The sequence below is a fragment of the Falco naumanni genome, chromosome 16 (assembly GCF_017639655.2).
Source record: "Falco naumanni isolate bFalNau1 chromosome 16, bFalNau1.pat, whole genome shotgun sequence".
Lineage (NCBI taxonomy): Eukaryota > Metazoa > Chordata > Aves > Falconiformes > Falconidae > Falco > Falco naumanni.
Window position 1 is genome coordinate 1,596,483 of NC_054069.1, and position 18,308 is coordinate 1,614,790.

The 18,308-nt window shown below is 45.4% G+C and overlaps 1 protein-coding gene across 1 annotated transcript in view; it reads left to right on the top strand.

Moving 5' to 3' along the window:
* The window catches only part of DRD2 (dopamine receptor D2), a 33,729-nt gene extending 17,569 nt beyond the window's left edge, over positions 1–16,160 (top strand). Inside the window, exons 2-8 of the mRNA XM_040616340.1 lie at positions 4,660–4,972; positions 7,829–7,938; positions 8,456–8,592; positions 9,269–9,459; positions 10,327–10,413; positions 11,069–11,408; positions 11,955–16,160. Coding sequence (XP_040472274.1) covers positions 4,691–4,972; positions 7,829–7,938; positions 8,456–8,592; positions 9,269–9,459; positions 10,327–10,413; positions 11,069–11,408; positions 11,955–12,148 — 1,341 coding nt within the window. The 5' untranslated portion in view covers positions 4,660–4,690 and the 3' untranslated portion in view covers positions 12,149–16,160. The remainder of the gene's footprint in view (positions 1–4,659; positions 4,973–7,828; positions 7,939–8,455; positions 8,593–9,268; positions 9,460–10,326; positions 10,414–11,068; positions 11,409–11,954) is intronic.
* Positions 16,161–18,308: the final 2,148 nt, after the last annotated feature.

Here is an 18,308-nt window from a genome sequence, read left to right on the forward strand (position 1 = left end):
ATACCGGTACTGCAAACAAACATGTTTTTCAGTTTGCTCTCTGAATAGAACGGGGAGTTAACTACAAAGGAGAGAAAAACTCTGGCTCTGCATTCGCAGCCTCTATCTTGGCTCCCTTTTCTCTGTCATTTCCAGTGGGGAGTAGCTGCCAGGCAGCAGATCTCCAGTTGCTGAAAGACATTTGGAAAGCACAGGGAGAGAGCTGAGGAGAGGCTGTTTCCCTCTGGATGGCAAACCACTTGCCGGCTCGGCATGCTTGAGCTGCGGCACTCGGGGTTAGTGCAAAGGGCGTTAGCAGAAGCCAGGTACGTTAATGCAAAGGGCATTAGCGTATGCCCCGTCCGACCGAAGGGGAAGGTGCCAGTGATGCTCTGTGCGACGCAGGCGTGCTGCTGCGCTGCTGGCATCAAACACAGGGCTGCGACCTTGCTGCTCTGTCCTGCCCTTGGCCTCCCAGTAAATCCATATCTGGATTAGCTCAGCCATACCAAAAATCTGTGTGGAGTCCGTACGGGAATTAAAGTGGCTTTACTGCCGTTAATTCACAAAGGAATTTGTTGCGTTTCAGGACTCTACCCGCATCTGCATCCAAAGGCTCAGCTGAAACCCAGCCCCTGTTGTGCCCCTGGCGTACAGGGATGGCGAACCCCAGCAAGGTCCCCCAAGGACAGAGCGTAGCGAGCTCCCGCTTGTGCCACCTTTTCTCCGTATTTATGATCCCTTCCCTCTGCCTCCGTATCAAAACGCAGGTGTCTGGACAAACGCAGTAAAAAGCACTCACTTGCAGTCAGCTTTTTCAAGTGCCACTTTCTTCTCTACTGAGAAACTGTCAGCAGTAAAATAAAAAGTGCTCCTTTGAGCAATGCTGAAAGACTCACAAGGCACTCTAATGGTTACCATAATGCTTCCAAATGGTGCCAGTTCTGTGCCTGGAGAAATTAAGATTATTTTTAGGACTGAAAACTCAAAGCCTCAAAAGTTAGGAATTAACAGTTGTCCATGTAATTGTACCATATGGATGTGTACCAGGTACAGCCTTTAACTGATGATCGCAAATCACACTGTGTTTTAGTTTCCCTATTTAATGCAAAATATTTAAAGTTTTTTTGTTTCATTTTCCTGGATTAACCCCCCTTTTTTTTTTTTTTTTTTTTCAATGGAAACACCAAACCTTTTCATTTGTACATAGGTACATCAAACGTCCTCTTTTAACTTTCCTCATGATGATCGGCTGCATGAAAAGACAAAAATCATTGCTGTAAAAACAGCGTTACTGAAAGAAAAAAAAATACCTTGCAGAAGCTGCAGAAGGAAACAGAAGAGAACTTTTGCTCACTATATCCTCGCTGACCCCCACCAAGTAAATGCCCAATAGATGGCCATGAGAGATTAGCTGTGTACGGTTCCTCCAACTCCACCACCGAGTTGCAACAGGCTGCAAAATGAGCAGGGCTGGAACCACGTGTGTGTAACTCACCCCTGTCTCTGGCCTTTTCTCCATGAAGCAGAATTCTGTTTTGGGAACTGCAGTCAGAGCTCAGAAGAAGCCAGAATAGGACCAAGAGGCTGATCCTCCACATATTGAATCATTCCTCTCCTTTTATTCTTTTAAGATATTTTTCCATTTTCCTGTGGTCGTTTTTTTTTTTTTATCCTGCATTTTATGCATGTTTCTGCCTTCTCTAGATACTTTTGCATTATCAAAGGGCAACAGGAGAAAAGAAAAAACTGTTGCTGCATTTAGCATTGATTTTTCCCCTTCACTCTGAGTCACATAAGCTAACATTTAATTAATTTCTGACACTTTGACAGTTTCTAAGAAGACATTTGTAGAGCTATCAAGTGTCGCTGATAGCACTGTCAGACAGACACTTTTTGAATTATCAGCTATTAAGGACCCATATGCAACAAATTTCCAAGGATTATTATACAAATTGTTCTTTGAATGAGAAAAGCACACAAAAGCTCAGTGAAACATAAAGAAACCATTGTTCCCAGGTGAATTTGATATTTGCAAATGTTTTGCTATTTTGATCGCTTATATGGTTTAGTAAATTGAATTCGCTTTGTCTTTTATTAAGAAAATTAAATGGCCTGGTTTGGGATGTCTGAAAAGACGGCCAGATTTTCAGATCACAGTGGTCTTTATGGAGATACAGCTTGAGAAACACAGAGTACTTGAATTTAGGAAGTGCTGAGCAGTGAATGAGGCTCCTTCAAGATCTCTAAACCAGAACCCCCCCAAACCAAAGCTGCCAAAATCTCCAGTTGCTTTTAAACACCTCTTGCCTTTACTTTTTGACCACGCTGTCTGACACATCACCATTTCTTGATGTAGGGACTACATCAGACCCAGGTACAGGTCTCGATACTTTGCTTTTAAACACACAAACAATCCTGGCAAGGGGCTGAAGTGATGGACGTGGATTAACGCCACTCCAGACACCCTCTGCAGCTGTGGCTGCCCGCTCGGGTACCACAACTCTCTTCTGCCCAGCCTCGCTGCACTAATTAACCAGTTGACAAAGCAGCTCTGTTCCAGCAGACAGGACTGGGCTGGATCTCACCTTGCTCAAAGGCACAGCTCTGCCCTGATGTCAGCATCTGTGTGCCAGAGCCGTGTTATCGTGATCAGACTGCTCTGCCTGCTTGTCCTTGGAGCAGCTGGCGTTAGCTGTCCTGGTGAGCTCAGGGAACCTGTTAGCCCATACGGTGAAATTCAGCTCCGTGCCCCTCTCCTCGTGGCCTCCGAGGCTCTCTGAAGGGCACTTAGGTGCACAGCTGTCAGCGCTGAGCATCTCCAGCCCTGCCTGTGCTGCAGGCTCCGTGGTGCAGAGGACAGGGATGATTTGCAGGCTGAGGCAATATTCCCGTTTTAGCCCATACTGCCTCAGCAAACACACATCATGTGGAAATCCCATCTTTTTATAAGTGTGTAGAAACTCCAGCGGGACCCAGACATGGTGTGAAAATACCCAGAAGACGGTGCCAACCATCACGAGCACCCACTGCGCAGATCCTGCCCTGTCAGCTCTTCAGCAAGCCCACCTAAACGAGAGCTAAGAGACCCCCACCACACAGCCAGAAAAAGGTCTTTCCAGTATGCCAGGGCCAGTGGCCAAATATTCTGCAGTCTCATTGCAAATGTGGAATCTGGTTTTCATCTGCTGGTACCAGACAAAGACCCCAACACTGACACCTGCTGCCAAGGTCTGTACCATGTAGCTTAACTTTTAGCCCGTCTCTCATGATGCAGACATACACGCAGCTGGATGCCAGTGGTCCAGGGACATGCAGTGTCCCGATATCACTGCTTTGCATCACCTCCTGGCATAAAATCCATGTAATGGATATCATGGACATTCGTGCACCTTCACTAGCCTGCACCGTACAGGAGTACGTCCTAAGAGATATCAGTTCAAGATATCAAGCACAATATCAGAGCACAAACCATGACCTTCCCTGCACATCGCACATCCCACGCTTCAGCTTTGTTTATCTATCTACCTCAGCAGAAAGCAGCTTTTTTGCTGTCTGCGTTTGCAGCTAATACCCCACAAACCTCTATATCCAGACAGCAACATTTCTTTAGAACATTTTTTTCCTAATCTCTGTTCAGTTAATTTTCATTCTTCTTCCTCTTCATCCATGAAAAAATGCCTGTAAGCCTGGGACCCGATCCGTAGCCAGTGGAAACCAAAGGAAGGCTTCTTGGTGACAGCCTCCTTGTGTGCTGAAAATGGCCCAGCTAGGGAAGAATAGCACAAAGGCAGCCCTGGCAGACAGAAAAACTCCAAAAGACTAAAAGACACTTGAGCTGTCTTTGCCACACCTGGACAAAACAAACACAACCCCCTAAACAGGTTCTAGGGAACGCTACAGCAACCCCCATGATTTGTTTATATGTCATTTTTGAAAAAGCACACAGACATGGCCAATGGCCAAGGAAGGAACGAAGGTTTACTGTGATGCCCCAGATTTCCAAGGAGACCTGTCTTCCCAGCACCAGGAGCTGCAGAGGCTGGGCTGTTGGGTGGGCACCCAGTCATGCCCCCACCATTTCCCCCTTTGCACAGCATCCTCACCGGGAGAACTGCAGAAGGCAGGGACAGTCCAGCCCTGACTTTAGAACTGTTACTGTCAAGTTTCATTATCATCACAACTAGGTTTGTAGCATTATTTATTTATTTATTTCCCTGCTGGAGGAAAAGAATAAGGAAAAGCGAAGGGGAAAAAAAAAAAAAAAAAAAAAAAAAAAAGAGAACACAGCCCAAAGCCCACGAAGCACATGAAAAATAAACAAAGTGGGTCATGACACATCTGCCCTGAACCTTGCACACCTAACAGGGAGCAGCTGGTGGTTAGGGGAGCCAGCACAAAAATCTGAATTGGCCCTAACAGAGAGTAATTAATATCCCTGGCAACAAAAATCTGGGGCATGAACTGGAAATAGAAATTAACTTATTGAATCCCTGCCTAGGTATCTGACCATCAGTTCAGCCTCCCACCTGGCTCTTCATTACATTTCCAGGCAGCCAGCTGTTAGTGCACGGGAATTCAGGGGAGGGGGAACAGCCTCCAGAGGTAGCACACGCATATTTGTTTTACTTTTATTTTACATGTTGGCCTTTGACTGTCTTTCCAACATCTTTGCATCAGGGTGGAGCCGGAACCTGGCACTTTTACCTCCATGGATCCCCTCAACCTCTCTTGGTACAACGGTGACGTCAGTGACAGGAACTGGAGCAAGCCACTCAACGAGTCCCATGCGGACCAGAAGCCTCAGTATAACTACTATGCCATGCTGCTCACCCTCCTCATCTTTGTCATCGTTTTTGGCAACGTGTTGGTGTGTATGGCTGTGTCCAGGGAAAAAGCCCTTCAGACTACCACTAATTACCTGATCGTGAGTTTGGCAGTGGCAGATCTCTTGGTAGCAACTCTGGTCATGCCTTGGGTGGTCTATCTGGAGGTAGGTGACACAGTTTTCTTTTGCAGTACTGAATGTTTCTGGTGAGTGGGTAAAGGGAGGGAAGGTTTAGCAGCCTGGACACCAGCCACTCCAAGACCTCCTGAATTTCCCCGAACAAACGTGTTTTTAAATTCCTAGCAGTTGATCAGATTTTTTCCAGGAAATGAACATGACAGCAGATGACAGGCTCTCTTGAAAGTACACTGTTGTTCAGAGGGCTAAATTACAGTCCAACTGCATTGAAAATCTGGCTTTTTGAGGGATCAAGAGTGAAAGGACTCCAGTTTTGTTTTCAAAACTACATAGATTGACTGTTCATTCCCAAACACAAGAACAAGTCTGCTGCAACATCATGGGTGTCACGTTAATAAACTGCATCAAAAAGTAATCAACCCCCTATTTCTGAAGGACTACAGTAGTAAGAGGAGCAGGCAATTGTAGAAGTAGGAGGTAAATTCACAGCTTTTATGATACAATATTTGAGAGAAATCACAGGTGAGGTACTTCTCACACCGCTGCCGTTAGCACATCACTTTGGTACAGGAGAGCTCTGTACTTCTGCACGCAGAGCCGTGCCCGCGTGGAGCCCTGGTTTGTGAAAGCCAAACACTCCCAAGATTGCCACCTGTTTACTTGATGGCAAACGACTCTTGCAACAGTAAATAACCTGAAAGTATGAGATGCATCTCTAGAGGGAAGACTGAGAGCAGATATACCACCCCTCTCCCTTGGCCCCCCTCGGCCAGCTGGGACCTGGCACGCTGGCGGCAACCGCCACCGAGAGAGAATGAACGGCGGTGAGAAAGCGTAAGGCTGAAACTATACTGAGCTTACAAATAATTTTCAGGAACTTTTTTATGACAGCAAATGATAAAACAGAGAGCAGAGCCGGGGAAGAAGCCGTAATCAATTAGCCCATTAAGTATTAATGCAAAGCAAACCAAACCCGTTGACGTGACATAGGCTGTCGAGAAACCACAATACTAATTATCATTCCAGTTAATTATTGTTTTCATAGCACTTTAAAAATGTAAAGCATCGTGCATCTGCTGAAGCTTATTAACGTGGCCACAGGCTGGCTGTGATTGGAGTGAATGCCTCTGGGACCTGTTATGCTCTTCTATTCTGTTCCTCTTTTGTGACAACCCATTTTAAGCAGAGCCTTACGCTGTGACAAGTTCTTGCTCTCTCATGCCCAGCTGTAAGAGTCTCTCAGATGCTTCTTATTTTAACGTGGAAGAATAAAGCACAAACGATGTAAGATGCCTTCCCCTTTCTGGGCTCACGTGTAGACGGAGTTGGCCAGGAACCTGAGCTGCCTGAATCTACCAAGTAGGACAATCAGGTCTCTACATCTCAGCAATACTTTTTTTACCCTTTCTGCTCCTATCCACTCTCTGTTAAACCTAGTGCTAGCCTGAAGCAGCAAAACCCATGACAAATACTCCATGCCAGAGGAGGAGCCATAGGACTGACCAAAACCAAGAACCCCCCTCTGTTCTGTAAATATATTCATTTCTTTTTCAGGCTTTGTGTCACGTGCCTGGACAAAAACTAATGTCAAAAGGAAATCCTTTTAAAAATCAGCCTCGATGCAAACAAATCTTCTACCTCCAGACTTCTAAGGTTTCTCCTACTTAAATGAAAGCACTAAGAGAAAGAACTGCTGCAGTTTACAGCATCTCCCATAAACTCAGAACTATGGGTTTGGGAAACTGATATTGCAGAGGCTTATATCTGGCTGGAAACCTTTGCCTTTGGGCAAATTCTCAGCAAAGTTACTGATATAACTGTCTCTTAAGTGCTTTTTTAATCACTGAGTATTCATCTGTCACTCAGGCTTCAATGCAGTCATTCTTCCTTCTTTATGCTGCCTATGGTTATGTATATCAGAGCAGAAATAACTGAAGAATAGATATCTTATTCATTCTATTTTCAAATGCAGTAGGACTCTATTTTTATTAGAGGGAAATATACTTTTTTCATCACATGTCAAATACAGCAGTCCTAATAATTGCTATTAAACTTAATTGGCAAAGTTCAGTTGCAATAACAAGATAAGTGAAGAGAAAAAGGCTACTGGTAACTGGAAGTGTTATCATTAATTCTTTGTCTTTATCACAACATGCAGTGTCATAAAGAATTTTCACGGGGTTAAATTAATTTCATTCACACACACACAAAAAAAGTGAGGAATTTCTACCCTGATTTTTTAAACAAAGAGATGAAGGAAAGTTCCTGCTTCTCTACTGCTGATCTTTGCTAGGTATAATTGCAAAAAAAAAAAGCCTAATAAAAAGCTGTAAGTACAATTAGAGATGCTCAGGATATAAAATTAATGTATTTCCTTCCTAATACCTCTTTGCAATGCTTCAGAGACCTGTTTAAGCTCTCACAGAGCTCACTCTGAGGAGACTTGCTCTCCCTTACGCCACTGGGATACGAGCCCAGGTTTGTGTTTGCTGTTTGGGTTGTCCAACTCAATGCAGAGTAACAGGATGGAATTAGGAAGGACAAAATCACACAAGCCTTCAGAGGAATGCTCTAAAGAATGGTTTGGATGGGGCAGAGCACCTCCTTTGAGGCCATGCCATCATTTGAGACCTTCAGACTGGACAGGACAAAGCCCTGGAAGGCACTCGGTGGCAGCCCATCCTAACTGCCATGGCACGGGACTGACTGCGTGGGACCTCGTTCCAGCTGGAACTTCTGCAGACAAAATTTTGATCCCCCTTGAACCAGCAGAACTCCAGCTACCAGCAAGAGTTTCTGTCTTTGTGCAAAATTCCCCCTTCAGACCCTCTCAGTAGTGTATCTCCAGTGAGTTCTTTTGCTGACCTGATTCTCTCTTTGCAGGTGGTGGGTGAGTGGAGGTTTAGTCGGATCCACTGTGATATCTTTGTAACCCTTGATGTTATGATGTGTACTGCCAGTATCCTCAACCTCTGTGCCATCAGCATTGACAGGTGAGGGCTCCATGGCAGCAAGTCATGTCAAACCCACGGCGGCAAGTTATGGCCATCTTCATACGGTCTAATTTTACTTGTGACTCACAGACTTGAAAATGTTGAGAGCTGGTGTCATTGAGGTCTTTTGAAGAGCAATTTGTAGGACCTAAATGAGGTCTGAGCAGGGATACCATGAGCTGCTGCATAGGTGTTGAGAAATTAAATGCAATTGCCTGTACGTGTCCAGTAGTTGGTCCAGTCCTTCTGTTTATATACGTGAATGGTGGAGCAGATGTCAGTGGGAAGAGGCAGCAGCACAGAGAGAGAGGAAGAAAAATGCTGTGCTGGGTTGACCCCAGCCTCATGCCTTCCCAAACAGGGCATGCAGGCATCTCAGAGATCTGTGAAACCCTGCTCGCCCCATATTCTCTCGCTGGAGCAGTGTCTCAGACACAGTAACCAGGTGTCTCTTCCCATGGAGCTGGTCAGCACTGGCCCAGTAACACCCGACTGGGTTTGTATCTTCACGCTGCAGGTACACAGCGGTAGCGATGCCAATGCTGTATAATACCCGCTACAGCTCGAAGCGCAGGGTCACGGTCATGATTGCTGTGGTCTGGGTGCTTTCCTTTGCCATCTCCTGCCCGCTCCTCTTTGGCCTCAACAACACAGGTGAGTGCTAAGCCACCTGCATGGCTGCTGGCATCTTCCTGGCTTCACTGGGTCCCCAGCTAGTCTGTTACAAGGCAGAGGTAAACACGGGGATCAGTTTTCAGGTGTACTGGGATGTATCCATCCCTGTTTCAGGTGTCCTCTCCCAGTGTCATCCCAGGCTACTTCTGTCAGTGGCTTCTGAGTCTGTTTCATCTCTTGCTGTTCCAGACCAGTGTGTTAGACACATCAGAACTGAGGTTACGTAGGAGTTTACACAGGACTCCTCAGTGTTACATGAACATTTATTTGTCCACTACAAAATCAAAATTCCTCTTATATTAAAACACGTGAAAAGGAAAGTCACGGGACAAATAACTTCAGTGAGACAGGAGAGACAGAGAACTGGCTGTTCAGCCATCAGTTTCATAGGAAGACTAGATTGTGTCCAGCACGGGATCAGCAGGCTTCTAGTTATAAGGCAAGCGATAGCCAGGGATTTGGGAACATATGTGACACCCTGCGAGCCAAGGAGAGTCTGCTACCACTTCCAGCTGACATGGTGGCCCCCTCTAGAACCTGACCCCCTCCCTCTCTGGGTATCCGTGTGCCTTCTGAAAGAGGGAGAGAAGAGGGGGGAAGCTGGTGCTAGTTCCTAGCGGCAGGGACAACCACCCTGAAACTTTTCGTCTTCCAGATGAGAACGAGTGCATCATTGCCAATCCTGCCTTTGTGGTGTATTCCTCCATCGTCTCCTTCTACGTTCCCTTCATTGTCACCCTGCTGGTGTACGTGCAGATTTACATAGTGCTCCGGAAGCGCAGGAAGCGTGTCAACACCAAACGCAGCAGCCACGGCCTGGACTCAGACACGCAAGCCCCGCTGAAGGTAACTAGACCTCTGCCTTGCTCTCAGCAGTCTGTCCTTTATCCCCTCATGCTCCACTTCATCCCCCAAAGCGCCTCCTCCTTTCCCCAAATGGCACTGGCCGGACTAGGTGCAATACTGGATCCCAAAGGTGAATGCTGTGTCCCGTGCCATTCTGGAGTCCCAGTTGCACACTCTGGATTATCAGGTCACTGGCTGGTGCTTCAGAAACCTCCCTGGATCTCAGGGGATGTTTCATCAGCAAACTTGCATTAGGAGCTGCTTCATTAACCAGACTGCATTCCCCTTGGCTTTGCTAAGTTTGGGCTGGGGTACCCAAGACTGCTGTTTTCTGAGTCAGTCCTGCTGCTGTGACGAAGAAGTTCAATGGAAATTGTTTGCGTGGCTGGGGTGCAAACTACATCGCTGGTAATGATACCTCTGCAGTGAAAACAGCCTCTCAAAGCATGAGATATGTATGTAAGTGGAGTCCAGCTGAGCGTGTTTAAGTGTGAGACTGCTTGTCAAAACGCTCCTCTCGCAGCACGTGCAAAACACCCCGTAGGAATGTGTAGTCCCAGAGGCACTGCCTCCCAACTGCATTGCCTCAGAGGGCAGCGCCATGCCAAGCAAAGACGGCAGTGAGACAGGGATAGACTGAAACACAGGAGATCTTTGTGGTTTCCTTCCTTTGGCGAAAAGCACGAGGGATAGTTGCCTCCATTACTGCTTCTTCCAAGTAGTTTTCCACCATTCTCAGCACCTTAGCCACACTGATTAATTTCTGCTTCGTGCCCTGTGTTTGTATTTCCACGTGCCTCCCTTACCAGCTTCCCTTCCCAATTACTCTCTGCTTGTGTAACCTCTGAGCTGGTGCTTGCCCCTTAGGACAAATGCACTCATCCAGAAGACGTCAAGCTCTGCACAGTTATTGTGAAGTCCAATGGGAGTTTCCAAGTTAATAAGCGCAAAGTGGTGAGTGTTAAAGAGAAGTGGTAGCTTTTCAGAGCATTTAACTTTTCCCTTTTCTCCTCCTAGGACACAAAATGAATTTATGTAGGGTGGGAGAAAAATAAACTAAGAACAAAGGTTACCATTCAGTCTCAAAATTTAAATATTCTTCCCATTCCTTAGAGTGAAGCAGGGGGTTTAAGATCACAGAGCTCAAAAAGCCAGAGTAAGCTCACCTAAAGATCAGCTAGAAAAGCCATGACATTTTAACATTTCGTGTCTTTGATTTTCTGCTCCTCTCTGTTATTTATTTTAAGTCTCGGACTGCATTGGCTTTGTTGGGTTTTGCTTGTTGATTTCAGTTTTATTTATGTATATTCTGAAAAACCTAAATAAAACCTATGGGGAGTGTAGACAGCGTCTCTCCCATTTCTTAGCCTCTCTGTGCAATAAAGGAGAGTCAATTCACTGCAGTTCTGTCGACCCCATCTACCCAAAACTGTTCTTATCTGTAAAGACTTCGCAGCCCTTTCTCCAAGCATCTACCAAAAACGTAGGAAGGGAGAAGAGGGATTGGTTGTTCTTCAGCATCATCCAGCTTCACTCTGCAAGGAATGTTCATTGCTCCTCTCTGTATATTTATCTGTCTTTGTGTTGTGGACATTTGATTCTTGTCCAGGAGGCGGAGAGTCACATAGAAGAGCTGGAAATGGAGATGGTGTCCAGTACCAGTCCCCCTGAGAAAACCACCATCAAACCTGCGGCACCAAGTAACCACCAGTTGGTTGTGCCAATTGCTTCTAATCAGGGCACCAACTCAACCCTGCAGGCACCTTTGGACAGCCCTGGGAAAGTAGAGAAGAATGGACATGCCAAAGAAGCACCCCACACAGCCAAGGTCTTTGAGATCCAGTCTATGCCCAATGGCAAGACAAGGACCTCTCTCAAGACTGTGAGCAGGAGGAAACTATCACAACAGAAAGAAAAGAAAGCCACTCAGATGCTAGCCATCGTACTCGGTGAGAGTGCGCGTTGGCTTCCTCTTGTGTTTCTGCAGAAAACCAGTAGCTACCCAGGATCAGGGCAGCCAGTCTGAATGTCCAGTGTAGACTGTTTTCCAGGCCTCCACAGAAATAATTTCACTCGATACCCTGGAGGACACGTAGGCAAGTAGGCAAGAGGCTGCCGATAGGAAGGCTACCTCCTCCTCAGCTGGGGTCAGTACAAAAGGCATCCCTCCGTGGGGCGTTTGGGCTGCCAAAAGACGGCTGGGTGCAGGGGCAAGAGAGCTCGCGGGCTTTCTGGAACACAAAAGGCAGCATAGCTCTGCAAGAAATTGGCGCCTACAAAGGCCAGATTTTTTGAGGTAACTAGTCTAATTACATCAGCAAAGAAGTTCTTTAGTCCCTGGATACTTAGTTTATAGGCTAGAAGACTTAACAAACAGAAGGCTCATACCTCAGGGAAACGCTTCCTTTATACCCAAAAGAACCTTATTGTTCTCATAGTCTCAACATTTGTCCAGCTTTCAGCAATCAAAATCTGTCTTTTTCCTTTTCCCCCAGGTGTTTTCATCATCTGCTGGCTCCCATTCTTCATCACTCACATCCTGAACATGCACTGCGATTGCAACATCCCCCCAGCAATGTACAGCGCCTTTACGTGGCTCGGATATGTCAACAGTGCTGTCAACCCAATTATTTACACCACCTTCAACATTGAATTTCGCAAGGCTTTCATGAAGATCCTCCACTGTTAAAAGGAAAAACAGCAACCGCATTTTTAAGAAGGAGAAAAAAAGACACCAACGCCATTCACGCACACAAAGGGGCAGCCATGGAGAGGCCTCGAGCTCTTGTATTGGGAGTGAGGTCTACAGTGTTACAGCAGCGCCATGCCCACGCACCTCTGGGTGGGGGTGTCACGAGGACCTTCGCGTGGGAGGTTCCCTCATCCCTCGAGATGACCTTTGGACTCTGGGACACCAACCCCAAGAGCACCTTTCAGAGCTACCCTCACACTGTGTTTAAAGCAGAAGCAAAAATCAAGACACGCTCAACTTGATTCTTGCCTGTGACCACCTGACCTTGAGTGCATTAAACACAGACAGTCGCAGAGCCACGTGAAGGTAGCGATCAGTCACTGCCGCTACCGGCTTGCGTGTTACATCATTGATACGATTGTCACCAAAGACAAGACCGTCTTTTCCGCTTTGCAATAGGAGCCAGACAGAGCTTGCGGAAACTCCATGCAATAGCTTTGCCTTCACCTTGAGCTGATGTACCCAGTATTAAACTGCTGAAGCTTTGAGAGAAAAACTTTAAGAGGTCCCCAGGTGGGCTAAGAAGGTTCTGCCACCTACAGATCCAATCCCTGCAAGAACGTGGGCCTACAAGCAATGGGCAGAAGGAAGAAGGGGAGCACAAGTCTCACGTGGAATCACTACATCGTTGTAAATACGAATAAATAGGATGAATTGAACAGAAGCCCAAGCCAAAAAATAGATGGAGAGGAATTATAGAAGCGATACCTTGTATTGCATGGTAAACGTTCAGATCAAACAGGACACCAACTGCATCTGCCATCAGCCAGCCCAGCTGCAGTTTCTGCCCACCAGCATTTCATCTCCAGTCTCTTACAAGCATTACAAACCAACTAGGTGAGGAGTGTTAGTGCAGTGAATGTAGAAATATGAAGACAGTGTGTCAGGTGAGGCACCTGCAGCCATGGTCCGCCTCAGATGTGAACTTGAACAAGTCTACTAAGTTTGGTCCAGTTCTTCTCACCTAACTTCAGGGTGCCATGGAGCCAAGGACCACCTCAGATATGGTTTGCCTATGTCTCTCAATAGAGAGAGCGCAGAATAACATTGTGCCTATTTTAACTCAACAGTAAATGAAATAAAGTGTGTGTTTTGGAGAAAGCCACAATAAAAGCCTAAGAATGTCCCTTAGCTGGACCTTCTCCTGGGTCCAAGTTGGACTCTGGAAAGGTCTGGATTTTTCCAGCATCCCTTACCTTTTGCTAACTATCTTTCATGGATTAAAACAGTTGAAAACCCTGAACAGCATAATTCCACCACGCTGACTGTGGCATTGCCAAATCCACACTGTACTTATCGATTGTACTCAGTTCACAATATATTTTGTATTATCTCTGTAAATAAAACCTAGTAAGATGAAGAAAATGGCATGGAAATAGGTCTGGCTAGAAATTACCTGGGATCTGGAGAACTAGGTGATTGCAATAGCCACGCGCAGAGGCAGGCTCCCGACTTCGAGCTGCCTGCTCTTTGCTAAAGATGTGAAAAGACAATCTGGAGAGCAATAGAATCCCTTTTCTCTCTATGCAGTTTGCGGAGTATTCACATAGTTTCTGCTTTAGAATAGATAAAGACAGCTGCCAAGAGGGAGTTTCTCTTATCCTATGGTTTTCCTATATTGCTTACAAAGCGTTTTCCTATGGGATGGACTGTGCTGGTAGAATGTGTTCCAGCTGTGTGTCAAGAAGTGGTGGTGTCAGGCAGCTATAACACATGCTCTCAGCTGTTTTCTGAAATTGGAACGAGAGTCCCACCTTGATCCAGAGCTTTCCACAATAATCCTTGTGTTCCTGGAAGAGGCTGATAACCAGGATTATTGGTATTTAGCCCATGGGCTGGTGTAACACTTGAACGCGGCTCTTCAGGGTCTGCTCATGGCTGTAAATTTGAATGAAGAGCGATCCTACAGCTGCCTACATGTGCCCCAGCTTAGCGAAGGATTTCAGCTTATACCCTCAGCAGAAACAGGTCTTATGTCTTAACTGAACTGGGGGTGCGTGCTCATCAGAGCAACACTCTGTTGACATACATGAACCAGGTGTAATGTGTTGCTGTCGGAACAAAACGTGACGAACGTGTAAGATGGGGCCAGTCATGCGGCTAGAGAATTTCTGTACTTTGTACGCTAATAGGATTATAGGCAAGGGAAAAAACAGTTCTTACAGAAGCACAGGAAACTTTCCAATCCTTTTTTAATCAGAAAATTGGAGATGTTAACTCAAGAGATCTCAGGCACACATTTATCTGTTGGGTTTTTTTCCCCAGTTTTAACCAAGCAAGTTAAATTCACTCAGTAACGGGAATCAGTTCAAACTGGTATTACTTAAAAGATTCAAAGAATAATGTAAAGTTAGTAGGTTTTTTGGTGGATAAATAGTAACACCCTACTGCTTAATTTCCTAACATATTCACAATTGCAAAGCAGAAGGGTGCTATTTGTCTTAGTGAACTAACGGGGCCGGGGGTGGGGGGAGCTGCATCAAAATAGAAAATAATATGCATATAGACAAAAAAGCTTTAAAGCATTTGAAAGTAGCCATAGATTATATTTGCCCTGTACTAAATCCTGGTGCAAGACCTCAAAAATAAGTGGAATGTGAAAAATGTCTTAACTTTGTGCCATAATTTTATTTTGTGTTCAGCGTTAAGCCAGGACAAACCCATCAAGTTCAATACTGTGTACCTTGTTGGAAAACTTTGCTTCTGAATCTAGATGCGGAACCTTATAGCTCAACTCACCTGAACTACTAGATGAAAAACTCCTCCAAGATGTCATGGAGGAAAAAAAGCTGCTGAAAAAAGGCTAACTTGGAACAAAAAGAAAAAAAAAAAAAAAGAAGAAGTGTCATTTCCTAGAGATTAAATATTTGTTGGGAGAAATCACCTGCAGCCCATCATTAATCCCAATGACATTTTAAGCCACTTGTTCCTCACACTCCAGACTCAAAGGTATCTTCTGGGAATATCTGTATCCCCACTGCCTTTGGAAATGTGGTAACGCCGTGTCTGTTCATCTTCTCTGCAGCAGGCTCTCCTTTCCCACAAAACATCTACACTTAACGACAACAAACTGAAGCCCTTCCCACCCATGAATCCAGCCTTCATTACATTTTTTGAGAGGACCAAAGGACATCATCACCTCTGGCTTTACAGAGAAAAAAACTAACAACAAGAGCAAGGACAGTCTTAGCAATCCGTCTGTACAGCACCTGGCACGACGACAACCAGCCCGCAGTTGTGATGGAAGGGGTGCATAGAAACTTCTGGAAATTATGAGAAGTAAGATGCATCGTATGGGACTCTGAGGCCTCTTGGCCACAGATCTGAGTCTGGCAGATACGGTCCTCACTGTCACTTCCACTCGGGAAGACATACTGCTTTCCGAAGGACTGCCGGTGGCGGGACATGCTGATGATGGTAAGGGTACCGATACGTTTTTTAAAGCCCATTAGTGAGAAGATTTCATTTCTTCGTTCCTGAAGAACTAAAGACCCTCGATACAGTCCCTCTTTTGTGATTCATTATTTGTAATTGAAGCTTTAGTTCTGCTTACTGAGTCTTCCTGTTCCTGCTCCTCTTCCCTGTGATTCACAGCCTGCTGAAGCCCATGTGGCTCTCTGTGCCCCCCGAACAGGTTTTAATTAAGAAGCTATTGAATTCTGCCTGCACCGTATTTGGCGCTTGCCTGCTTGCTCCTACTACAGTCATGATACTGTTTATCTTCCTCATTGAAGAGTAAACTAATTACAGTAGGTCTAACCAGCTTACTAAATCCTGCTGAAATGAAAAGGAAAGGAACAAAAAGCGCCACTACCTCTGTGGTGAAAATCTCCAGTGAAAACACGACTCCCTGAAGAGTCAGGAATGTATAATACCCATCACAAGTACCTGTGGCACCAACAAATGTCTTCATGCAGCACTGTAATTAAATCGAGACTTGCACATGCTACCCTGATGTTATATGCTTATTTCATTCTTTTTACCAGCAGCGGTGATGATGGTGTTTAGTGTAAGGGGTCAGACTCTAGGGACCTATGGTTACACTATACAGCCTACAAAACAGGAATAGATGGTCTTCAGATGAGATCTTGCATTTTTTCCGACTTGCTTTTCCATTTAGTTGTATTTTTTCTTTTTCTCCCTTATCCCAGTCTGTCCTTGAGAATTCCAGCTTTTGTCTGGACTGAAGCTAGGAGAATCGAACGTGGAATGAAAGGGTGCAGAAAGACACAGGCAGAAAAGAAAATGTTCTTAAATTTCTCCATCTCTGTTCTCTTCTAGACAGAAGCAGACTGTGGAGTATTTGGAGGAGGAAGGGATGGAAAACAGATAAGTACCTAGCCAAGAGCAGTCATGCTGGCACTTCTGGCATCACAACAGCTGCCTGTATTTACTTTTTGGCACTACTCATTCACATCTGGTCCATAGCAGTACAGGTTCAAGTTGGGGATTGAAAGCCACTGCTCTCACTGGGACTTTGTCTACCTGAGCTGTAAAAGTTGAGGGCAACAAATACGTATGAGTCAAACATAAGCACCAACCTGTATGGGTTTGGTTGGCAACAATAAACAGTGGTGTGGAATCTACACACTCACCATCTCTGCATGGAGAAAATAAATAGGAGCTGTCAGACCACTATGGCACTTCAGGCAGTTTGTATGATAAACACGGTATTTTTAATGCTGTATTTTATGCAGCAGTTGATATGCCCCCCCCAAAATAATTATGGGCTTCACTTGGCTAAGCACACCTAATGTATGAATTCACAGCAGTGGGAGCACTCCAGCTGGCCACCTCTATTGCTTGGTCTTGCAGAAGAGGTTTTGTGAAGACACTTAAAATCTTACGCCCAGGTTAAGCAACTAGTCGCACGGAGGGTTTTTTTTTTCCCTTCTGCATTTCACTTTTATGCTGGAGAACTTCATTATTTCATCTAGGAATACTTACACTTGTATCGTGCTTGCTGTTGCGCTGTTTCCTCAAGCTACCCACTCAGATGTCTGGTATTTACCCAAACCTGACCCAACAGATGCAGGTAAACCTCAGCCAGGTTTAGTCAGCACAGCTGTAAAACATCAGCTTAGGCTGCAACGCTACTGGGGTTTGTGGCTAGTTCTCACCATGATTATTTTCTTTACACAAAAAAGAAGAGGGAAAAGGAAATAAAACAACCAACCACTCCCTTCCTATTGCTAGGATAGAAAACCATCTGTCTCCAAGAACTAGCAAACCGAAATCTCAGCTTGGATCCTTGGCTTGAGCCAAAGGACTTGGTCAACTCAGTTTTGAACCAACGCAGAGCAGACAGCTAAACCCTGCCCTGAAGCCTTCAGCCTGTGCGGTGACCAGTAGCTCCAAAGCTACGAGGTTCAACTGACAGTTAATTCTCCTTGCCGTGTGATCCAACCCAAAGCCACCACAACTGATGGAAAATTAGGTGCTCAAATGACACCTCCCCCACCCCAACACAACAGAATAAATGATATTCCAAGACAAAACAACAGGACACACACCAGCTTGTTTTTAGCATGTCTAGCCCTAGCCTGTCAGGATAAAGGCCAGCTCCGGTGAGGTTCTCCCTTCCAGCAAAATCTGATTTCTGAGCCTGCGGACTGCAAAACCACCCCAGCAAGCACAGCCAGCAAGCACTGGTCACACCATTAACAACAAAAAAAAGAAACAGAACTGATCTGTCCATCTCCTGGCACATTTGGGCGAGTCCTATAGATTCAGGTCAGGCCTGATATAGATATGCTTTCTTCTGCACATCTAGCACAAAAATAGAAAAAACCAGTTGCACTTGTTAAATTAACTCATTCTCTTTAATCAAAGCTTCTTTTAATAATTAAGACTGCTCCCCCAACTCCCGTCTTTCTGATGATACCAGACTGTCTGCTTCATAAATAGCTTTTGACTCATAAATAACAACCTTCTTCACCAATGACAGAGTGATGATAGTGGACTAAATATAATTAAGGTATAATGAAAAATTAACAGGCCTAGAAATGCATTTAAAGAGACTTCAGAAGCAAAGCAAAACCCAGGCCCTTTAAATGAGGAAAAACATTCTGCATTCCCAAGCTGCCATGCTGGGCCC